Source organism: Lagenorhynchus albirostris, chromosome 11 (genome assembly GCF_949774975.1).
Source record: "Lagenorhynchus albirostris chromosome 11, mLagAlb1.1, whole genome shotgun sequence".
In the NCBI taxonomy this organism is placed as follows: Eukaryota; Metazoa; Chordata; class Mammalia; order Artiodactyla; family Delphinidae; genus Lagenorhynchus; species Lagenorhynchus albirostris.
The window spans coordinates 36,740,032-36,766,186 of NC_083105.1; the positions used below are offsets into that span (position 1 = coordinate 36,740,032).

Consider the following 26,155-nt stretch of genomic DNA (forward strand, 5'->3'; position numbering starts at 1 on the left):
TTTTGCAAATAAACAAAAATAATCCAGATAGACTATGGAACTAGATAAAAATTATAGTTAGAGGAGAAAATTAGAAAAAAAATACCATCAACATAGCAGAAGCAAAATAGAATATGGTACATCCATTCCAAGGAATACTTTGTCCTGTATTAAACAAATTTAGTAAATCTATATATGTTAACAATGGAGAGAGCTCCAAGATACGTTGCTAAGTAAGAGAGCAACACTGTACTGTTCTTCCTTATTAGGTCACCTTGCTGGTCCTCCTTATCTTCCCAAACCCCTTTGGAATATTCCTAGGTTCAGTCTCTGTACTTCTTTTCAACATTTCTGCTCCCTAAGTGATCTCACTCAGACTTAGTATCTATATGTTAATAACTCAGGGATTTATCTTTAACCCAGATTTGTCCTCAGAAACCCAGAATTATCTATCCACTGATAATATAGCCTCCACACTTGAATTTTTAAAAGGAAGGTCAAACTCAACCTGTCCAAAACTAAACAATTTCTACCTCAATTCTATTCTTTCAGCAGTCGTATCCAGTTCACTAAATGACAACTCCATTTTCCCATTGTTTCAGGCCAAAAATCTTTGAATTACACTTGGCTTTCTTCTTTCCTTCACACGCCCATTGAATCTGTCAATAAGTTCTGCTAGCAATACTTTAAAAATAATATTGAGAGTTTAACCATTTCTTCTACTGCTCCTCTCTGATCTAAACCACCATCATCTCTCATCTAGATCAGCTTCCTAACTGATCTCCCAGCTTCTGATCTTGACACTTTGTTTCATCCATACTGGTGTCTGCAGTGTTCCTTGAAAAAGGCAGGCAAGCTCCTCCCTTTGGGCTTTTTACTTGCTGTTCCCTCTGCCTGGAACACTATTTCTCCAGAATAACTGCATTGGTCCCTCTCTCATCCTTCAAATGTCTGCTCAAATGTTATGTTAACAACAAGGTCTTCCCTGACTGCTTCATATAAAACAGTGTCCCTTCACAAAAAAAGCCTCAACAAATTTAAGAGGACAGAAATTAGTTCAAGCATCTTTTCTGACCACAACAACAGGAAACTAGAGATCAACCACACAAAGAGAAATGAGAAGAAAATGATTACATGGAGACTAAGCAACATGCTACTAAAAAACCAATGGGTCAACAATGAAATCAAAGAGGAAATTTAAAAATACCTTGAGACAAATGACAATGAAAACACAAACATACGAAACACATGGGATGCAGCAAAAGCAGTCCTAAGAGGGAAGTTCATAGCAACATAGGCCTTCCTCATAAAGCAAGAAAAATCTCAAATAAACAACCTAACCTACCACCTAAAAGAATTAGAAAAAGAAAAACAAATGAAACCTAAAGTCAGCATAAAGAAGGAAATAATAAAGATCAGAGAGGAAATAAATAAAATAGAGATTCAAAAAAATTAGAAAAAAATCAATAAAACCAAGAGCTGGGATTTTGAAAGGATAAACAAAATCGACAAACCTCTGGCCACTCACCAAGAAGAAAAGAGAGAGGACCAAATAAAAAAGGAAATGAAAGAGGAGAAATAAAAACCAATACCACAGAAATACAAAAAAGAAACCATAAGAGAATACTATGAACAATTATATGCCAATAAATTGGACAACCTAAAAGTAGTGGACAAGTTTCTAGAAATATAAGGCCCATGAAAACTGAATCAAGAAGAAACAGATAATTTGAACAATTATCACTAGACTTGAAATAGAATCTGTAATAAAGAAAAAACTTTACAAACAAAAGTCCAGGACCAGATGGTTTCATTGAGGAATTCTACCAAACGTACAAAGAAGAACTTATACCAATTCTTTTCAAACTCTTCCAAAAGACTGCAGAGGAGGGAACACTCTCAAAATCATTCTATGAAGACGCCATTATTCTAATACCAAAACCAGACAAAGATACTACCAAAAAAGAAAATTACAGGCCAGTATCTTTGATGAACACAGATGTGAAAATCCTCAACAAAATATTAGCAAACTGAATGCAACAACACATAAAAAGGATTATATACCATGATCAACTTGGATTCATCCTAGGGTCACAAGGATGGTTCACCATACACAAATCAATCAATGTGATACACCACAGCAACAAAAGAAAAGACAAAAACCACATGATCACCTCAATAGATGCAGAAAAAGCATTTGATAAAATTCAGCATCCATTCACAATAAAAACTCTCACCAAAGTGGGTATAGAGAAAATGTATCTCAATATAATAAAAGCTTTTATGACATTTATGACAAATGCACACCAACATAATACTCAACAGGGAAAAGCTGAAAGTCTTCCTGCTAAAATCTGGAACAAGACAAGGATGCTCACTCTTACCACTTCTATTCAACATAGTATTAGAAGTCCTAGCCACAGAAATCAGACAAGAAAATAAATAAAAGGTATCCAAACTGGCAGGGAAGAGGTAAAACTGTCATTATATGCAGATGATATAATAGTCTATATAGAAAACCCTAAAGACTATTAGAACAGATAAACTAATTCAGCAAGGTAGCAGGTTACAAGATTAACGTACAGAAATCTGTTGAATTTCCTTATTCTAACAATGAAATATCAGAAAGAGAAAGTAAAAAAAAAAAATCCCTTTTAAAATTGTGTCAAAAAAAAAAGTAGGAATAAACCTGACCAAGGAGGTGAAAGACTTACATGCTGAGAACTATAAAACATTGATAAAGGTAACTGAAAATGATTCAAAGAAATAAAAAGATATCCCATGTTCTTGAACTAGAAGAATTAATATTGTTAAAATGGCCACACTACCCAAAGTAATCTACAGATTTAATGTGATCCCTATCAAATTATCCATGACATTTTTCACAGAACTAGAACAAATAATCCTAAAATTCATATGGAACCACAAAAGACTCAGAATTGCCAAAGCAATCCTGAGGACAAAGAACAAAGCTGAAGGCATAACGCTCCCAGACTTCAGACAATACCACAAAGCTACAGGAATCAAAACAGTGCGGTATTGGCACAAAAACAGACATAGGATCAATGGAACAGAATAGAGAGCCCAGAAATAAACCCACACAGCTACAGTCAATTAATCTTCAACAAAGGAGACAAGAATATAAATGGAGAAAAGACAGTCTCTTTATTAAGTGGTGTTGGGAAAGCTGGACAGTCACATGTAAATCAATGAAGTTAGAACACTCCCTCACACCATACATAAAAATAAACTCAAAATGGCTTAAAGACTTAAATATAAGACATGACATCATAAAACTCCAAGAAGAGAACACAGGCAAAACATTCTCTGACATAAATTGTACCAATGTTTTCTCAGGTCTCCCAAGGCAAAAGAAATAAAAGCAAGAATAAACAAATGGGACCTAATCAAACTTATAAGCTTTTGCACAGCAAAGGAAACCATAAACAAAATGAAAAGACAACCTATGGAATGGGAGAAAATATTTTCAAACAATGCAACCGACAACAGATTAACTTCCAAAATATATAAACAGCTCAAACAGCTCAATATCAAAAAAACAAACAACCCAATCAAGAAATGGGCAGAAGACCTAAATAAACATTTCTTCAAAGAAGACATACAGATGGCAAATAGGCACATGAAAAAATGCCCAACATCTCATTATTAGAGAAATGCAAATCAAAATTACAATGAGGTATCACCTCACACCAGTCAGAATGGCCATCATCAAAAATTCTACAAATAATAAATGCTGGACAGTGGGTGGAGAAAAGGGAACCCTCCTGTACTGCTGGTGACAATGTAAATTGGTGCAGCCACTATGGAAAACAGTATGGAGGTTCCTTAAAAAACTAAAAAGAGAGTTGCCATATGATCCAGCAATCCCACCCTTGGGCATATATTTGGAGAAAACTCTAATTCAAAAAGATACATGCACCCCAATGTTCATAGCAGCACCATTTACAATAGCCAAGACATAAAAGCAACCTAAGTATCCACTGACAGATGAATGGATAAAGAGGATGAGGTACATATATATACAATGGAATATTACTCAGTCATAAAAAAGAATGAAAAAAATGCCACTTGCAGCAAAATGAATGGACCTAGAGATTATCATACTAAGTGAAGTAAGTCAGAGAAAGACAAGTATAATATGATATCACTTATATGTGGAATCTAAAAAAAAAATGATACAAATGAACTTATTTACAAAACAGAAACTGACTCACAGCATAGAAAACAAATGTATGGTTACCACAGGGGAAAGGCAGGGCAGGGGGTACATTAGGATATATTAGGATATAGATAGATAGATAGATAGATATAAATCTATCTATCTATTTGCTTATTACTCTGCTGTCTCTACCCACTAGGATCGAATGACAGGACATGACACCAGGAACATTTTTCCTTCCATTTCTCTAGCTCCTAGGAAAGTACCTGGCACATTGTAGACACGCAATAAATATTTGTTAGAAGAATAGGTAAATGAATTAGTGAATCATTACATTTATCTTAAATCCTAAATATCTGTACATATATGTATTTGTATATATACATGCATAGAAAGAAGTATGAGAAGGCAGTGTCACTGTGGGTAGTGATGCCAAAAAAGGGCTTTAACATTTTATTGTACATGTTTGTATACTGTCAGAATTTTTTTATTAATGATAATACATCTATGCATTACTTATGTTAAAAGGTAAATAAATAAATGCTTAATACTTTTAGTTTATTCACAGTACAAAGTACTTCATTAAAATTTAATTTTGTGTGTGTGACATGCATCTGTGTCATTTTTATAATGCTTTATAAAAATAAAAATAAAATTTAGGTTGATAGGCACCTTATAGTTTCTCACACAAAAAAATTGTTTTTTAAGTCAAATATATATCATTTACCAACCCTTTTGTTTTGAAGTTCAGTCTCTGTTCCTTGTTATCCTTTTCAAGGATCGACTAAGACTCCCTAGGCTTCCTTACAAATACTCTTCAAGGGTATCTGAAGACTTGCCAGGTAGAGACTGACACACTCTCAAGTAAAGCTAACATTTGAATTTTAGTTGTAAAAGTTTGGAAACTTATTTCCCACCTTAGAATGTTATAGCTTAAAATAAGCATCAAAGGCTATAGCACAATTCTATGAAAATTTCTTGATATTCATTTTAGCCTTTAAATAAGGTTAACTGTATATGGTATTCAAAATATTATCTAAGGATAACAGGCATATTGAAATTATACTGAACTGCCCGGATTTCTGAAGCATTCATATCTTTCCAGTTTCTTGAATATATTAAAACTAAAAGGATAAATATAATTCAACTATGTAAATCAGACCTATACTCTTGTGAAATAAAATTTGTATTTTATGGCAAGACAAGAAAAAATTAAACATAAAAAAGTCTTCTCTGTCCTTTGGCCTCCTCTCTCCCTGCACTGTGCATTGTGTATCTGCATCATGCATTGACCAAACCTCCCCCCACTGGCAGGAATACCTGCTCAACCATAAAGAGCAACATTCTCCTAGCATCAACAAGACAACTAATTCACTTACATATAACAAACATAAATTTATGTTTATTTCAAACTGTGGGTTAAAGCCAGTGATGCAGTGAAGTTGGCTCCAGAGAGAGAGAGATTGTGTCATCTCTTCCCAGTTCAGCATTCAGTGACAACAGGTTGATAGCTTGAAACTGGCCAAACTGGGTGTATTTATATCATGGAAATCAGGAAACCCTACATATTAGGGCTTTTATTCAGGGATGGAGCAAACCATTAAAACATTTAGCGTCACACCACTGGCTACGACCCACTACTGGATCATGAAATTAATTTAGTGGATTGTGATCAATATTTTACACAATAGGAAGAAATAGAACAAAGAATACCAGCACACATTGTGTGTTGTGAGACCCAGTACCTTTCAAAGAACAAATATTAACTAAAAAGAATAAAAAGTACTTTTTAATAAAAGTTCAGTACCAGTATTATTTATCTATTTATCTATCTATATACATACTAGGTAGTGATATAAAATATATTTAATGTGGGTCTGAGTAAAACAAATGCAGAATCACTACTATAATCAAGAGAACAAATACAATTTTCTTCCAAGAACACGGTTTACAACTTTGTGGTCATCATATGCTTTGTGGTGAAAGATAACATGCTTGGGAGAAAAAAATATTATAGTTAATAGGTGAATATCTGTAATCTTTTTGTTTCTTCTCAAGGAATAATAAAGAGAGGAGTTATAATTTATAATCTGAGGTTATAGAGGTTTAAAGTTCAATAAGACCTCTATCTCACCAGGGTAGTGTGTTTTCATCATTTTGCTCTAGTGATCTCTGGAATGTAAAACTTCCCTAACCTGTTTCTTAACTTTGCTATGAAGGGCAAAGCCAGCCTAATACCTTTAATCCTCAAACTACTTATTTCAACATGTTCCTTCTTTAGTTTTAAACAGTGTTGAATCAGTTTTTCCTTAATTTATAATTTCATTTCATGCCATTTCTTTAATTGAGCACTTACTATAATACCACATATTATGGTGAGTGTTAGGCATTAGAAGAAAAATTTTAAAGATAAGCTTTTTCTCTTAGAGGAGCTCAGAGTCCATCATGAGAGAGGAAAAACTAAACCACCTATGGTTGAATAATGTGGTGGTACCAAAGCAAAAGAATATATGGAGAAATCACTGCACCTCTCCTTTAGAGAGTTATTCCTCTCAACCCCCAAAATCAGGACACAGAGAGAGGAGACAGGGAAGAAGGAAGGAAGGAGCTGCTGGTAGGGTGGGCCGGGGTGGGGGGAGAAGAAAAAGGATGTTTCTGCAGATCCTTTTAGAAGCTATTCAACAGTCATTTTTAATGCCTGTCTACTCTGCTTGCCCCAAAACAGAAACTGAAAAAGTCAAATATTCACTTTGTCAGACTCCTTTGCAGCCAGAAGGTACCCTGTGAATTATGTCTAGACAATGGGACATGAGGCAATTCTGCTAAGAAATTTCTGGATGGATTTTTTTCCTCCTTGACAAAAGGAGAGAGATGCTTGAGAAGAAAGGCTCTAACTCATACCTACTTCTCATGAAGACATGATGCTTACAACTGCAGCCGTCACCTTGTAGCCCGGAGAGGGAAGTCTAGATGTGAGCCCAGTGCCCTGATGTCAGGAAGCCAGTGAACCAACCCTAGAACTGCTACCTCCTGACTGCTGATTATGTGAGATAATGACTTTATTGATTATGCCACTGATAAGTAAACTTGCTATTATTTGTAGGGAAAAGTATTTAAATTGATACAGGTATGGTTAACCACTCTTGCTTTCCAAGATGTGGCTCTTCAGAAGTCACATACCTCTACATTACAGGCAGAATTCATCCTGAAGCTTTCTCAACCTCCTTTCTCTCAGTGCCCATGTAGCCCACACAGAAAATGATTAGAAATAAAATAAGAAGCTAATTATGGGAGAGGGGGAAGATGGTGGAAGAGTAAGACGTGGAGATCACCTTCCTCCCCACAGATACATCAGAAATACATCTACACGTGGGACAACTCCTACAGAACACCTACTGAACGCTGGCAGAAGACCTCAAACCTCCCAAAAGGCAAGAAACTCACCACGTACCTGGTTAGGGAAAAAGAAAAAAGAATAAACAGAGACAAAAGAATAGGGACGGGACCTGCACCAGTGGGAGGGAGCTGTGAAGGAGGAAAGGTTTGCACACACTAGAAGCCCCTTTGCGGGCGGAGACTGCGGGTGGTAGAGGCGGGGAGCTTCGGAGCCACGGAGGAGAGCACAGCAACAGGGGTGCGGAGGGCAAAGCAGAGAGATTACCGCACAGAGGATCGGTGCCGACTAACACTCACCAGCCCGAGAGGCTTGTCTGCTCACCCGCCAGGGAGAGCAGGGGCTGGGAGCTGAGGCTCGGGCTTCGGTCGGAGCGCCGGGAGAGGACTGGGGTTGGCGGAGTGAACACAGCCTGCAGGGGGTTAGTGCGCCACGGCTAGCCTGGAGGGAGTCCGGGAAAAAGTCTGGAGCTGCCGAAGAGGCAAGAGACTTTTTCTTCCTTCTTTGTTTCCTGGTGCACAAGGAGAGGGGATTAAGAGTGCTGCTTAAAGGAGCTCCAGAGACGGGCATGAGACTCTAAGGCTGCTGCTGCCGCCACCAAGAAGCCTGTGTGCGAGCACAAGTCACTATCCACACCTCCTCTCCTGGGTGCCTGTGCAGCCCGCTACTGCCAGGGTCCCAGGATCCGCGGACAACTTTCCCAGGAGAACGCACGGCGCGCCTCAGGCTGGTGCAACGTCACGCTGGCCTCTGCCACCGCAGGCTCGCCCGCACTCCGTACCCCTCCCTCCCCCCAGCCTGAGTGAGCCAGAGCCCCCGAAGCAGCTGCTCCTTTAACCCCGTCCTGTCTGAGCGAAGAACAGATGCCCTCCGGCGACCTACACACAGAGGTGGGGCCAAATCCAAAGCTGAGGCCCGGGAGCTGTGCGACCAAAGACGAGAAAGGGAAATTTCTCCCAGTAGCCTCAGGAGCAGTGGATTAAATCTCCTCAATCAACCTGATGTACCCTGCATCTGTGGAATACCTGAATAGACAACGAATCATCCCAAACTGAAGAGGTGGACTTTGAGAGCAAGATTGATTATTTCTTCCACTTTTCCTCTTTTTGTGAGTGTGTATGTGTACGCTTCTGTGTGAGATTTTGTCTGTATAGCTTTGCTTTCACCATTTGTCCTAGGATTCTCTCTGTCCGTTTTTTGTTTTGTTTTGTTTTTTACTTAAAAAATTTTATTTCTTAATAATTACTTTTTATTTTAATAACTTTATTTTATTTTATCTTACTTTATTTTATCCTCTTTCTTTCTTTCTTTCTACTTTTTCTCCCTTTTATTCTGAGCCGTGTGGATGAAAGGCTCTTGGTTCTGCAGCCAGGAGTCAGTGCTGTGCCTCTGAGGTGGGAGGGCCAACTTCAGGACACTGGTCCACAAGAGACCTCCCAGCTCCACATAATATCAAATGGTGAAAATCTCCCAGAGTTCTCCATCTCAACACAAACACCCAGCTTCACTCAATGACCAGCAAGCTACAGTGCTGGACACTCTATGCCAAACAACTAGCAAGACAGGAACGCAACCCTACCCATTAGCAGAGAGGCTGCCTAAAATCTTAATAAGGCCACAGACACCCCAAAACACACCACCAGACGTGGATCTGCCCACCAGAAAGAAAAGATCCAGCCTCATCCACCAGAACACAGGCACTAGTCCCCTCCACCAGGAAGCCTACACAACCCACTGAACAAACCTTAGCCACTGGGGACAGACACCAAAAACAACGGGAACTACGAACCTGCAGCCTACAAAGAGGAGACCCCAAACACAGTAAGATAAGCAAAATGAGAAGACAGAAAAACACACAGCAGATGAAGGAGCAAGATAAAAACCCACCAGACCTAACAAATGAAGAGGAAATAGGCAGTCTACCTGAAAAAGAATTCAGAATGATAGTAAAGATGATCCAAAATCTTGGAAATAGAATAGAGAAAATGCAAGAAACATTAAACAAGGACCTAGAAGAACTAAAGAGGAAACAAGCAATGATGAACCACAAAATAAATGAAATTAAAAATACTCTAGAAGGAATCAATAGCAGAATAACTGAGGCAGAAGAACGGATAAGTGACCTGGAAGATAAAATAGTGGAAATAACTACTGCAGAGCAGAATAAAGAAAAAAGAATGAAAAGAACTGAGGACAGTCTCAGAGACCTCTGGGATAACATTAAATGCACCAACATTCAAATTATAGGGGTCTCAGAAGAAGAAGAGAAAAAGAAAGGGACTGAGAAAATATTTGAAGAGGTTATAGTTGAAAACTTCCCTAATATGGGAAAGGAAATAGTTAATCAAGTCCAGGAAGCACAGAGAGTCCCATACAGGATAAATCTAAGAAGAAACACACCAACACACATATTAATCAAACTGTCAAAAATTAAATACAAAGAAAACATATTAAAAGCAGCAAGGGAAAACCAACAAATAATGCACAAGGGAATCCCCACGAGGTTAACAGCTGATCTTTCAGCAGAAACTCTGCGAGCCAGAAGGGACTGGCAGGACATATTTAAAGTGATGAAGGAGAAAAACCTGCAACCAAGATTACTGTACCCAGCAAGGATCTCATTCAGATTTCATGGTGAAATTAAAACCTTTACACACAAGCAAAAGCTGAGAGAGTTCAGCACCACCGAACCACCTTTACAACAAATGCTAAAGGACCTTCTATAGGCAAGAAACACAAGAGAAGGAAAAGCCAGACAATAACAAACCCAAAACAACTAAGAAAATGGGAATAGGAACATACATATCAATAATTACCTTAAATGTAAATGGATTAAATGCTCCCACCAAAAGACACAGACTGGCTGAATGGATACAAAAACAAGACCCATATATATATGCTGTCTACAAGAGACCCACTTCAGACCTAGAGACACATACAGACTGAAAGTGAGGGGTTGGAAAAAGATATTCCATGCAAATGGAAACCAAAAGAAAGCTGGAGTAGCAATTCTCATATCAGACGAAATAGACTGTAAAATAAAGACTATTAGAAGAGACAAAGAAGGACACTACATAATGATCAAGGGATCGATCCAAGAAGAAGATGTAACAATTGTAAATATTTATGCACCCAACATAGGAGCACCTCAATACATAAGGCAAATACTAACAGCCATAAAAGGGGAAATCGACAGTAACACATTCATAGTAGGGGACTTTAACACCCCACTTTCACCAATGGACAGATCATCCAAAATGAAAATAAATAAGGAAACACAAGCTTTAAATGATACATTAAACAAGATGGACTTAATTGATATTTATAGGACACTCCATCCAAAAACAACAGAATACACATTTTTCTCAAGTGCTCATGGAACATTCTCCAGGAGAGATCATATCTTGGGTCACAAATCAAGTCTTGGTAAATTTAAGAAAATTGAAATTGCATCAAGTATCTTTTCCAACCACAACGCTATAAGGCTAGTTATCAATTGCAGGAAAAGACCTGTAAAAAATACAAACACATGGAGGCTAAACAATACACTACTTAATAATGAAGTGATCACTGAAGAAATCAAAGAGGAAATCAAAAAATTCCTAAAAACAAAAGACAATGAAAACACGATGACCCAAATCCTATGGGATGCAGTAAAAGGAGTTCTAAGAGGGAAGTTTATAGCAATACAATCCTACCTTAAGAAACAGGAAACATCTCAAATAAACCACCTAACCTTGCACCTAAAGCAATTAGAGAAAGAAGAACAAAAAAACCCCAAAGTTAGCAGAAGGAAAGAACTCATCAAGATCAGATCAGAAAGAAATGAAAAACAAATGAAGGAAACGATAGCAAAGATCAATAAAACTAAAAGCTGGTTCTTTAAGAAGGCAAACAAAATTGATAAACCATTAGCCAGACTCATCAAGAAAAAAAAGGAGAAGACTCAAATGAATAGAATTAGAAATGAAAAAGGAGAAGTAACACCTGACACTGCAGAAACATAAAGGATCATGAGAGACTACTACAAGCAACTATATGCCAATAAAGTGGACAACCTGGAAGAAATGGACAAATTCTTAGAAATGCACAACCTGCCAAGACTGAATCAGGAAGAAATAGAAAATATGAACAGACCAATCACAAGCACTGAAATTGAAACTGTGATTAAAAATCTTCCAACAAACAAAAGCCCAGGACCAGATGGCTTCACACGCGGATTCTATCAAATATTTAGAGAAGAGCTAACGCCTATCCTTCTCAAACTCTTCCAAAATATAGCAGAGGGAGGAACACTCCCAAACTCATTCTACGAGGCCACCATCACCCTGATACCAAAACCAGACAAGGATGTTACAAAGAAAGAAAACTACAGGCCAATATCACTGATGAACATAGATGCAGAAATCCTCAACAAAATACTAGCAAAGAGAATCCATCAGCACATTAAAAGGATCATACACCATGATCAAGTGGGGTTTATCCCAGGAATGCAAGGATTCTTCAATATATGCAAATCAATCAATATGATACACCATATTAACAAATTGAAGGAGAAAAACCATATGATCATCTCAATAGATGCAGAGAAAGCTTTTGACAAAATTCAACACCCATTTATGATAAAAACCCTCCAGAAAGTAGGCATAGAGGGAACTTTCCTCAACATAATAAAGGCCATATATGACAAACCCACAGCCAACATCGTCCTTAATAGTGAAAAACTGAAAGCTTTTCCACTAAGATCAGGAACAAGACAAGGTTGCCCATTCTCACCACTCTTATTCAACATAGTTTTGGAAGTTTTAGCCACAGCAATCAGAGAAGAAAAGGAAATAAAAGGAATCCAAATCGGAAAAGAAGAAGTAAAGCTGTCACTCTTTGCAGATGACATGATCCTATACATAGAGAATCCTAAAGATGCTACCAGAAAACTACTAGAGCTAATCAATGAATTTGGTAAAGTAGCAGGATACAAAATTAATGCACAGAAATCTCTGGCATTCCTATACACTAAGGATGAAAAATCTGAAAGTGAAATCAAGAAAACACTCCCATTTACCATTGCAACAAAAAGAATAAAATATCTAGGAATAAACCTACCTAAGGAGACAAAAGACCTGTATGCAGAAAATTATAAGACACTGATGAAAGAAATTAAAGATGATACAAACAGATGGAGAGATATACCATGTTCTTGGATTGGAAGAATCAACATTGTGAAAATGACTCTTCTACCGAAAGCAATGTACAGATTCAATGCAATCCCTATCAAACTACCACTGGCATTTTTCACAGAACTAGAACAAAAAATTTCACAATTTCTATGGAAACAGAAAAGACCCCGACTAGCCAAAGCTATCTTGAGAACGAACAACGGAGCTGGAGGAATCAGGCTCCCTGACTTCAGACTATACTACAAAGCTACAGTAATCAAGACAGTATGGTACTGGCACAAAAACAGAAAGATAGATCAATGGAACAGGATAGAAAGCCCAGAGACAAACCCATGCACATATGGTCACTTTATTTTTGATAAAGGAGGCAGAAATGTACAGGGAAAAAGGACAGCCTCTTCAATAAGTGGTGCTGGGAAAACTGGACAGGTACATGTAAGTGTATGAGATTAGAACACTCGGTAACACCATACACAAAAATAAGCTCAAAATGGATTAAAGACCTAAATGTAAGGCCAGAAACTATCAAACTCTTAAGAGGAAAACATAGGCAGAACACTCTATGACATAAATCACAGCAAGATCCTTTTTGACCCACCTCCTAGAGAAATGGAAATAAAAACAAAAATAAACAAATGGGACCTAATGAAACTTAAAAGCTTTTGCACAGCAAAAGGAAACCATAAACAAGACCAAAAGACAACCCTCAGAATGGGAGAAAATATTTGCAAATGAGGCAACTGACAAAGGATTAATCTCCAAAATTTACAAGCAGCTCATGCAGCTCAGTAACAGAAAAACAACCCAATCCAAAAATGGGCAGAAGACCTAAACAGACATTTCTACAAAGAAGATATACAGATTGCCAACAAACACATGAAAGAACGCTCAACATCATTAACCATTAGAGAAATGCAAATCAAAGCTACAATGAGATATCATCTCACACCGGTCAGAATGGCCATCATCAAAAAATCTATAAACAATAAATGTTGGAGAGGGTGTGGAGAAAAGGGAACCCTTTTGCACTGCTGGTGGGAATGTACATTGATACAGCCACTATGGAGAACAGTATGGAGGTTCCTTAAAAAACTACAAATAGAACTACCATACAACCCAGCAATCCCACTACTGGGCATATACCCTGAGAAAACCATAATTCAAAAAGAGTCATGTAACAAAATGTGCATTGCAGCTCTACTTACAATAGCCAGGAGATGGAAGCAACCTAAGTGTCCATTAGCAGATGCTGGATAAAGAAGATGTAGCACATATATACAATGGAATATTACTCACCCATAAAAAGAAAGGAAATTGAGTTATTTGTAGTGAGGTGGGTGGACCTAGAGTCTGTCATACAGAGTGAAGTAAGTCAGAAACAGAAAAACAAATACCGTATGCTAACACATATATATGGAATCTAAGAAAAAAAAATGTCATGAAGAACCTAGGGGTAAGACGGGAATAAAGACACAGACCTACTAGAGAATAGACTTGAGGATATGGGGAGGGGGAAGGGTAAGGTGTGACAAAGTGAAAGAATGGCATGGGCATATATACACCACCAAACGTAAAATAGATAGCTAGTGGGAAGCAGCCGCATAGCACAGGGAGATCAGCTTGGTGCTTTGTGACCATCTAGAGGGGTGGGATAGGGAGGGTGGAGGGAGGGAGACGCAAGAGGGAAGAGATATGGGGACATATGTATATGTATAACTGATTCACTTTGTTATAAAGCAGAAACTAACCATTGTAAAACAATTATACTCCAATAAAGATGTAAAAAAAAAAAGCTAATTATGTAGTACAGGGAATAAAGCAAAAAAGAAAGGAGAAATTAAAATAGGATAGAATTATTAAAGTCATATCAATTTAATAAAATCTTAATAAACAAAATAGCTGATATCTGCATAAAAAGACAGCTTATAGAAAAAGTGGGAGATGCCACATTTATCTTACGAGTACCTATATTTACTGAACCTTAACACTAAATAAAGGCCTTTAAGGATAATGCTGCTCCTTCAGACAAAAGGTGAGCACTTTACACGAGCTGGGACACTCAAAGACAACTCAGCCTAACCATATTCCAGAGAAGGAAAACAGCATCAGGTCACTTTATTTGACTGTGAACAAGTTATAGAGCACAAAACTGAAGAGAGGGAGGCAGGGATTCGGGAACTGTCTGAACCCAAAGGACACATTTACCGATCCCCAAACTGTCTCAGTCTCTGCCAAATCAATGTCCCTACCCAGCTGCTAAATTCAAACTAACCAAGCTTTTCCATATTTAAGGAGCACTGTTCTTAAAGCCAGGTGAGGGCTAGAACTAGTGCTTGGCCTCTATTCTGTACCCTGGAAGAACTAGCATTTGTGTACTCCCTGAGGAGCATCTTCCCCTACTCACCCCTATTTATGCCCACACAGTCTGCCTATAATTTTGTCTCAGGTTCTCATTTAGATTCTATTCTTCTGATAAAACTGGTACCATTCAGAATGCTAACACACTGGGTTATAGCCCTGATGGTTTAAAATTTAACAGAATCTCCCCAGAGGCCAAATCCTATCTGTCTACCCCAGCTCTGAGTTTTAAGAGTGTGAATCTAAGCCAGAATGACTGGGCTAAAATTCTAACTCCTTCACTTACTAACTGTGTGATCTTAGACAGGTTACTTAACCTCTCTGTGTTTTAGTTTTCTCATCTGAGAATGAACATGATGATAACAGTACAGTCAGTTTTCCATATCCATGGGTTCCGCATCTACAGAATTCAACCAGCTGTGGATTGAAACTATTTGGAAAATAAATTCCAGAAAGCTCTAAAAGGCAAAACTTGAATTTGCTGTGCACCAGGCAACTATATACAGAGCATATGCATTGTGTTAGGTATAAGTAATCTAGAGATGATTTAAAGTACACAGGAGGATATGAGTAGGTTATATGCAAATACTATGCCACTTTATGTAAGGAACTTGAGCATCCATGAATTTTGGTATCCACAAGGGTCCTGGAACCAATCCCCTACGGATACCAAGAAATGACTGTATTACTTTGCAGAGTGTTATGAGAAATAAAGTAATTAATAAAAGTAAAGTATTATATTTAAAATAGTTTTTCACTCATAGTAAATGCTCATCATTTTTTTTTTAAGTAGAACTCTTTCATTTTCACTGTCCAAACGTCAGTCAATATACTGGGAGAGCCAGAGAAAGCCCTTGCCATAGTATTTATTAACCATCATGTGTAGTTTTACATCTGATCAGAAACTCCTCCTGCATGTGCTCCAATTTTCCAATAAGACCCTTTGATAATAGATGTCAGCTCATATCTGACTGGAGTTTGCCTTTTGAATACCAGCGTCAGCAGCTAGCTACCTCCTTTGCAGTGAATGCTTCTCTTGCATTAGTTCTCCTAGCCTTGGTCCCACGATTTCAGGTTTCCCCACTGTTCCACTGCTAGCGTCCCAGTGAATCTCATGGTTGAAAAATCATAGGCCTTAACAACTTCTGCTTTTGGTCATGTTATTGTTCTGCTCAAAATTCTCATTTCCAAAATGGACTTTCCATATGAGGTCCTTTTGAACTGACTCCTGCTTTTCTTTTCCACCTCATATCACACTTCTGTACTTTATATGAATCAGGTTATCACCTAGAATATTCATCCATCTCCAATGAGTGCCCTGCCATGCCTTAACCCACCTTGTTCCTAATACTTGGAATGCTCCTCTCCGTTTTTTTTTTATTTTTATTTTTTTATTTTTATTTTTTTGCGGTACACGGGCCTCTCACTGTCGTGGCCTCTCCTGTTGCGGAGCACAGGCTCCGGATGCGCAGGCTCAGCGGCCATGGCTCACGGGCCCAGCCGTTCCGTGTCATGTGGGATCTTCCCGGACCGGGGCACAAACCCGTGTCCCATGCATCGGCAGGCGGACTCTCAACCACTGCACCACCAGGGAAGCCCTCTCCACATTTTTGTCTACCTAAATCCTACCCCACAAAGCTCAATTCAAAAGTTACTATCTTCACAAAGCTCTTCCTGATTTCCTAACAGGAAATAATTTTTACCTTCTGGCTGGAATAGCTCTTTTAACACTTACAGTCTCTTTTTCTCTTACCTCTAAGAAATCACTTATAAATCATATATATTCATATATATAAAATTTGTTATTCTTTGTTGATGCAATTATTGTTGGCTTGTTGTATATTCATAGTGCCTAACAGTTACAGTCTCAAGGTAAAAGTTTCACCAAAAGAGAAGCAATCAGAACAAGACCTTAGATCTACCTGTACTAGATAGGGTACCACAAAAGAGCTTAGAACATAGGTTTTTAAATAAGAAATCTTTTTCTCTTGTCATAATACAGAGAGAGGCAGGCAGTAAAGAGCATGTTATCCAGAGACCCATATGGGTCAGGCTGCTCTGACATCCTTGAAGAGTTAGCTACCAACTTTAGTATCAAGGTGATTGTTATTCCTTAGCCAGTAGGAAGAGTGAAAAAAAAAAAATAGGGGGGCAAGCAGTTCCCTTTTAAATAAATTGCACACAGGGCTTCCCTGGTGGCACAGTGGTTGAGAGTCCGCCTGCCGATGCAGGGGACACGGGTTCGTGCCCCCGTCTGGGAAGATACCACATGCCGCGGAGCGGCTGGGCCCGTGAGCCATGGCCTCTGAGCCTGAGCGTCCGGAGCCTGTGCTCCACAACGAGAGGGGCCACAACGGTGAGAGGCCCGCGTACTGCAAAAAAATAAAAATAAAATAAATAAATAAATAAATAAATGAATTGCACACATTATCTGACTCACATTCTACTGGCTTGAATTTTCTCACATGGAAGACAGGGACTCTAGCTGTGTGTCTGGGTGATGTTTGCTCTACTAAAACTAAGAGGAGTTATATTATTAAAAGAAAGAAGAGGACAATGGATATGATTACATTCTGTTACATGTAAATACTATTATATTACCCACACTCCTTATCACTCTCCCCCTTCCAGGGACCTATTCATGCATTAATATTACACATGTGTGTACACACACACACACACACACAGAGGCAGACAGTGCTAAATGCCTACCAATATCCAGTTTCTCCTTCTCTGTTACTCACAGAATCTTGATTTTATTTGGAGCTGCAGTGTGCCCATCTAGGAGGTTACATTTCCCAGCCTTCTAGAGATGGCCTATGGAGGAGAGGAAGTTGTTGGGTAGAATTTCCAGGGAAGTTCTTTAAAGGATGCTGTCTCACATGGGAAAAGTTCTTCCATCTTCATATTTCTTTCCATTTGAACTACAATGGCTGGAGCAGCAGCAGCCATTATGTAACCATAGTGAAAGGCCAATAAAACTGCAGAGACCTTGGCCCTCACACCCTTGAACCATATGAACCAATGTCAGCTACTACCTTACAGATTTTCTAGGAAAATAAGAGAAAAATAAATCCTATGTGATTATGCTACAACAGTTCCATTTCCATGTATTTAGATGTCTGTATTTATAAAACTTCCCCAAAATATGATCACTCATATATAAAGCTATCTCAAATTATTAAGCATGTTCAAAACTTTGCCCTGAAACTTGGTCCTTCCTTAGTTTTTCCCATCATGTAAGCTGTACCATCACCTACCCAGTGGCTTGGAACAGAAATCTGATTATAGTCCTTGACAATCCTTCTCCTTTATCTCTACTCCTCTACATAATATTAAATGTTTCAATCTACTCTATTTCTACTACAGCTGCTCTAACTTTAGTCCTTATCCTTGTGGTCTCAACTTACGAGAGTCTGTCCTATGGGACTCCTCTCTGTGTTTGCCTAAGTGCAAGTTTTATCATCTGTAACCCACTCCTTGCAGGGCTTTGAAACCAAAGCTCAAGTTTGCCATGGTATACAAATACCCTTAGTAGCTTCAGCATTTCCATCATCTTTGTGGACTCCTACCTTCTCCTGTATATTGACCTGATAAATACTATGTATCTTTCCAGTATTTCAATGCTTTTAAGAAATGAAATTTAATTACATTCAGTATTTTTAGTTGAATGGGGTGAGGGGCAGGCAGGATACCTAGCCAGCCAGATTTGGTGATTTACCCTTTTTTTTTTTTTTTAAGTTCTAAGCTTACATTTGGTAGATTTTAATCAGCAGAAATTCCAAAGGCCAGAATTTGGGAAGTATTCCCCCACAAAGATTTGAATTTGCTTCGGCATGGGACTGACGGAAGACTGCCTTGTCTCATTCAAGGTCATGGCTTAGTATGAGCTTTTCAGGTCCAGCTCCCCCACCATGTAGGGGCCCAATGTTAGTCTCTATGGGAGATCCCAATGGGACCAGCATTCGCCTCAAGACAATACCATCTGCTATCTTATGGCTCACAGTTCCCTGCTCTAGTTTCAACTCCTCTTCCTCTCTCTTCCCCTTCTCTCCTTTTAAATTTTTGGTTTTGATTTTTCTTGATCCAGGGAGATTTCCCTTATTTTTGTAGAGTCAGCAATGCTTAAAAAAAATACATGTTTTAATTTAGGCAGGGTCTAGCTGAACTATAGCAGGAGAGTTCCTCAGAAAAATCATACACGGCTGGAAATGGAAGTAAAGCACATGCTCTTTTGAAAAAAGAAACCACACTTTATTCTTCTACATCCTCCAAACTTCTAGCATTAAAAGATGAAAGCAAACAAAGAGATTTGATTAATAAAATACATATTATATGAGATAGAAATTACCGTTAAATCTTTACTGAAAAGACAGCAATTGTGGGCACTGCTGCAATGATGAGATTAATTCACTGCTATTTACTTGACTAAGAAATTAGCCATACCTTTCTGTAGCTACAATACATGGTGTAATGCTGATAATAACTAGCTAATACTATCTTAGGAGTTTTTAACAGTATATACTGTATATCCAAAAGATCTCAAAATATAAGATACATTTATTTTTAAGCAGTATGTTACAATTTCAAATAACATGCTTAAAGTATTTTCCTTCAACATCCAGATACCTTTCCAGGTGAAGTACCTCTAAATTTAAAGCAATGAAACCAATTGTTAATTCTAAAAGACATTGAAGATGACTATATAAGAATCTAGCCTCCTCCCTTAAAATTCCTACTGGTGACATATTGAGAAACAATTTACAGTAAGAAAGGTATCATATCCCCTTAACAAATTTCTATTTGATACAGAAATGGCAGGACCAGATTGAAAGATGCCGCTACAAGATGATCTACAGCCCTCCTTTGGTTAAAAAAACAAAAGGAGATGGAGGGCTCTAGGGAGGATCACCTTAATTCCCCGGTAAAACATTAAGGCCGGGGTAAACATGAAGGTAGGCCATAGGCTTTCAAGGGTTACACCACTCATATCTGACTCTGCAGATCTGCAGTATTTGGAGGCACTAATGATATTAGCAGACTCCCTGACATTGGGCTGGGAAGAGGTAGGGAGAGACCAAGCACAAGTCTCTGCCCAGACAAGGGCTGCTTCTAGAAGGAGCTCCTATTAAGGCCACTCAATAAGCGCTATGAAACCACCTGATCTGACTTTCTAGGACCCCAGCTCTTTCTCTACTCGTGCTACACTTCTAGGCCTCAGAGATGATCATATAAACATACAGGAAAAGAAAATTACCATTCATTCTTTGGACTGGGCCTGAATGACTCAGTTACAGCACTAATATCAATTTCTGACAGAATACATAGGAGGTTGACACGTTAGGCTGAAAAAACACATACACATGATAAAGTCCAGAGGCAGAAAAAAAGCGCTGCTTCTGTCTTGTGTTCACTTTTAACAGAAAAAAAAAAAATTTCCTAGGAAACTCTCTAGTAGATATGCTCCTCATTGATAAGAACTGTGTCTCATATCCTTTCCTAAATAAATGGAATTACCATAACTAATTTAGATTGAGAGTCACGTATTTCTGAGGCTATAGCAGGGCTCAATCTTCCTAATAACTGATGCTTGAACAAAATCATAGTTCAGTTAGCAAGGAAGAAGAGAGATGTGGATCTGGATAGGTAACCAGTAGTGTTTGCTCAGCATGTTTCTACCTTTATGGGAAAAACAACCAAAAGAAGTTCTCTCTCAAACTTCAGGGGGAAGATATAATATCAATATTTCAAATTAATTATGATAATGATAATCAATATTAAGACAAAACACTGAAACAAGTCAAGCTTGGGAAAACATATATATTCTATAAAGCACTGCATTAAATAATACTGTTTCTGGTATTTCGTGTTCTCCTAGGAACTACTGGCTTATAATGTATAAATATTTAAAGCAGTTTTTAAAACATATGGTAGAACTTTGGTATTCATAATTGCTCAGAGAGTTTTGAGGTATTTTTGAAAATTAACATTCATGACAGACCACCTCTATGGTCTACCACAGCATACTGGGTAAACATATTCATGTAAAACACATATTGTTTACATAGTACACATCATCATAAAAAGTTGCAGTGTACATACCAGACTTTTCTACTGTACTATGTTGGACTATTAATAACTCAAATTTACATCCCAAAGGGCAACACTGCCCCAATCCAAACTTAAAAACAGCTGTGCAAACAAACTGAGGGTTAGAGGCAGGTGTGTAAGATATGAAGGGAGAGACACATGCCATACTTGATTATTCAGAAATATAACTCCATGGAACCTAGTCCTAGACATGTGACAGGAAATACTCTAACCTTGTCCATGCGAACACCTTGTCCTATAAGTTAGTTATTTTAATATAATGATCTGTACAGTGGTGGATTTCTATTTTAGCAAGGAATACTAGGACTATATAGCATATGCCGTATATACAAAATAAGACCACATCCATATTCCATCTTTGCAAACAGTCACTGCTAAATAGACAAGAACAAACTGTTTGCTGTTGTCTGCCTTCACACACACACAGACATCACTGCTCATCAGTAAAGTTAAGCTATCAAAATTCTAGTGGTGCTCATAATAATTATCTTGGACATTCTTTTCTTGTTCTACATTTCTCCCCTTGATTTTGTCTAGTTTCTAAACCTTAACTTTATTGTGCATTTATGCCCTCTATGTTTGGTTTCCCCGGGTTTTTACTCTGAGCTCTATGCTTCAAGGACTTTTGGGGGAGTGGTTAATTACTTTGCACTCTAGACTCTGATATACCCTTGTGGACCCTTCTGGGTTCAGCCTTTGGTTTGGATATGCAAACGAGCACATGAGCAGAGTCCACCTAAGTCTCTGCATGGGAGAGTTTAACTACGAATAACCTTGAATATATTTCTATAGAACATCTTCTAAAATTCTGTCTTCTTAGGAACCATAACAAACACTTGTTTTCAACGATGCTGTTCATCAGAATTACCTATAGTGCTTCTTAAAAATACTTATATTCAAATCCCACCCTTAGAGATTATACATTAGAAGGTCAGAAGTGGGTTCCAGGCATCTAGACACCGAAACTGTCATATACGATCCAACTGGGCAGCCAGAGTTGAGAAACACTGTTATAAAAATTGCAGGAGATGGTTCATATCTTCTCTCCTTTTACTATAGCCAAGATAAGGCAAGAAAAATGGAAACAGGGGTGTGGGAAAGAGAGAAGGGAGTGACTTTTGCCAGCTGGTTTTTGAGATGAGAAAATGTGGCAGTCCAAAGCTAGGCAAAACTGCAACATGAACCAAGGTTGCTTTTGTTATTCCTATCACTTATTTTTCTCCTATCTCTTGGCTTTCCAACTCTTTCCTTCCAAAGTATTTGAAGGTATTCACATTGCATACATATTCACCTAATGCATCATATCACTGAGTCCTGTTTCTTCCTGCTTACTCTTTGCTTTTCTGACAAGCAAGGTTCCCAGCCCTCTGTTCTTTTCAGGTATTTATGAGGAAATCAAATAACATTAAGGTATTACTATTAGCTTTAACCACTTAAGCTTAGTATTGTTTACCTGATAATCTCAATGATTCTCAATGGTTAAGATATTTTTGACAGGAAGGCCTTTCCATGAATTAACTCTGCCTGTAAGAAGGGAAAATGAGAGTTTGTGGCTGCCAGTCACTGTCATTAACAAACCTTTCCAACACTTTTTCTTGCCTGAGTCCTGGGCCCAAAGTCATCCTATCGATGCAGTGAACAAGGTAACTGCCACTCAATTATCTATTCAACACACATTGTACAAACACTGATCAACATGAACCATGTTTGAGGCAATGTGCTTAGTTCTGAAGATACAAAAGTGAATAAAAACTAGTGTCTACACTCTACTCATAAATCTATCAAATCTTTCCATGGCAGAAACGAAGTGGGAGAGGCTGAAGATGTGGATGCACTAACCCTTCTTCTTCCTTCAGATTGTGCAAAGGCCTCTCTATTGAATATGCCTTATTCAAAGATATTTCTCATTTCAGTCTGAACACCTGGTCAATAAATTCTTCGAAACAATTTAATGCAATAGTGTGTTAGAAAAGTTAACTAAAGTCTCATAACCCAAAGGTCTCTCTCTAATCTTTTTTTTTTTTCTAATCTTTTTACTTAGCTCTAAAAATATATATCTTCCCTTATGTCTGTTTACATTTTATTAAAACACATTATAAATAAGTATAATTAAGAATATTAAACAACTATTTGACTAGGGGAAAAAAAAGGTACCTAAAGACTGACAGAAAATGGACAGGCACAGGAGCAACTGGTCACTCTCTTAATTTTTTTCCTACCCTGGCAAGTAGCTTCTGCCAACCCCCTTAAAGAACAGAACTGAAGAACCAGACATCAGATGAAAAATGTACCAATGACATATCCTGGTTGTCATAAAATAACGACAGCCACTTAAATCTGAATTTCTTTACATACTCAACAAAAACCAGACAGAGAATAGATAAAATTACTCACAAGCCACATGTACACTACGCATTTTGATTTAAATGTAAGTGAAGAAATAAACATCTTAAGCCAGCAGAACCAGGTCTGGAGATCACTCCAGAAGGAGAGTCAGATGTAGAAAAATGTGCATGACAGAGAACAGAGCGTGCTGCCAAAAGAGAGGATCCCACTCATGGTGTAAAGTACAGAGATTAGGTCTGAGACCTGACGATACTGAGCAATGGCTGCAACGGTCCAGCCCAACCAGAGATGGCAGACTTAAGATGTATCACCTAAAGAGGAGAGGGAGGCCCTTTGGAAGGGGAAGGCATTTGGGGGGGCATGATGATAAAGTGAAAGAAGGAAGCGGGCAACTGAAATTAAAGATCTTACACTGTAAGACAGTATCTCTGAATTGAAAGACACACCGAGTAGCTACACCTACCCTGAACTAAGCCAATTATTAAAAAAACCCATTTCATTGTATGTATAGAACAGGAAGCTCTTGAACTAAGAACAAAAACTTCCCTACCCAAAATTTTATGCTTGCTGATCCAGGAAAACACTTTGCATTTAATATTTTAAAAGCTGTAAAACTATGATTGTATTAAAGTATTTTTTTTTCATTTCTTTTAGGAAAGATGCACAAAAAGGGCTAAAAACTAATGTAAATATTTGGGTATATACTTTAGAATAAATGACTTTTTAGGTTCACTTTTCCCCCCAATTTTTATCTTGAAAATTTTTTTACCTAGAGAAAAGTTGGAAATAATGGCATGACAAACATATATTCTTCATTTAAATTAAACTATTGTTAACTTTTTGCCAATTTGCTTTCTTTCTCTCACTCTGTGTACCTCTATATATGGACAATTTTACTTCTGTGTACTTTTCCTAAAAGATACTTTTTAGAACCCTGACATAAAAAATTCAAATTCAATTAACTCTTTTCCCCAAAAACCTTTGCCAGTTTTAAGGATGACCTGTTTCACCCAGGCAATTTTCAGTAGAATCATACAATCATCATTTTTACCTGTTGGAAATGACTAAATGACAAATAATCAAATTTTTACAGTCATCTGGGTTTTAAAATTGAGAAAAAGAGCAAGCAATACCATCTATATTCACACAACTTCCTGACCTAAAAATTCTTAGCAAGGGACACTGGATGTTGATAAACACTTCACTAAACTAACAGAAAAGAGAACTGCTAATATTAATAGATAACCATCTAACCTGAACCTGTGGTTTTGAAGCCATGTGTCTAATAAGAGATATAACATATAAAATGGATCAAAGAGAGGAATTTCAGGAGCTGCTCTGGATGAAGGGATGTAGGTGCTTTCAGTCCTGTCAACGTACTCTGTACTTTGCTCCTCAGGCACCTTCTCAGCCCAGGGAGCACAGTTTTCATACAATTGCACAGTTTTCTAGCTTTTTAAAATCATAGTATTTTGACCCTTCAAACTACAGTAAGAAACTTTTTGAGGGGACAAATATCAATATTCGTTACAAAATTGAGGCTTTGGAAATGAAAACAAACCTTGTCCATTCTATATTTATGACAAAATAACTTAGCTTTACTACCTTAGTAAATGTATATCTTACAAATATTTTTAAACCGAAGTTCTCTAAAAATACACCACACAAAAATTTCACATATTTGCAGTTTTCGGCATTCATTAAGACCATACTATGACTAAAAAATCTATAATAAAATACAACGCAAGTGATAGTTCATCAAATTTCATTTGATGTAACATTTCTAATATTGCAAGAATATCAGATATTATCTCAAATGTTAATTCAAAGTGACAGTAATGTCAACAACAAAAAAAGGAGAGAAACAAAGCAGCCATTATGCTCAAATAAATAAAATTATGGGATATGAAGAACTTGTACCTTTATGTGGGTTTTCAAACTCTTCAGATAAGAGGTGGTAGCAACAACCCACACTGCAAACTCCCTTGATTTCAGACTTGGAAGTAAATATTCGCAGAGTATTTGGAGCAAGATCACCACAAGTATGCAGACCTACCATCAAACAATCCTTAAAAAATGAGAAGAAAAAATAAATTTTGGAAATTAAAAGGAGGGTTAAAAAACATTTAAGTGTTTATTAGAAGATGTAGAGCTTTTTAAAATGATGAAATTTTACCTAGAAAGTATTGTATGTCTTTTATTTTCATAACAAATAACTATTGCCTTTAAAGGCAAAATGACCGATCTTTTACCAAAACTGACATAACTTTCAGTTGATTTTCTAGTGTTTTTGGTTACTTACCCATTTGAATTTTCTCTGGTTTCTTTTACAACTAATATTTGCTTAATGACTACTCAAATTAACACTGGATCAATACAACGTAGCCTGCATTACTAGGACAAACTTATGATTTGAGACACATTAATACCTTACTAGTCAATTTTTAAAATTCACTTCTTCACCCACACCCATCGAAACTTATAAAACATTGTCATAAAAAAAAAATTAAGTGTTGCTAAGTAGGCATTTTTACTCCAACACCAAAAGTTTACTTAGTTCATTCACTGCATCAAATATGACAAGATTAAATTCAATATAAAGTTTTTGTT

General features: G+C 37.5%; 1 protein-coding gene across 2 annotated transcripts in view; it reads right to left on the minus strand.

The window, feature by feature from the left end:
* METTL25 (methyltransferase like 25) overlaps positions 1–26,155 on the minus strand; it is a 126,063-nt gene that overhangs the window by 70,358 nt on the left and 29,550 nt on the right. For both annotated transcript variants that reach the window (XR_009543338.1, XM_060165092.1), the window contains exon 5: positions 25,466–25,613. Coding sequence is in view for 1 of the 2 variants with exons in the window: in XM_060165092.1 (XP_060021075.1) it covers positions 25,466–25,613 (148 nt within the window). In the remaining variant the exon portion in view is untranslated. The remainder of the gene's footprint in view (positions 1–25,465; positions 25,614–26,155) is intronic.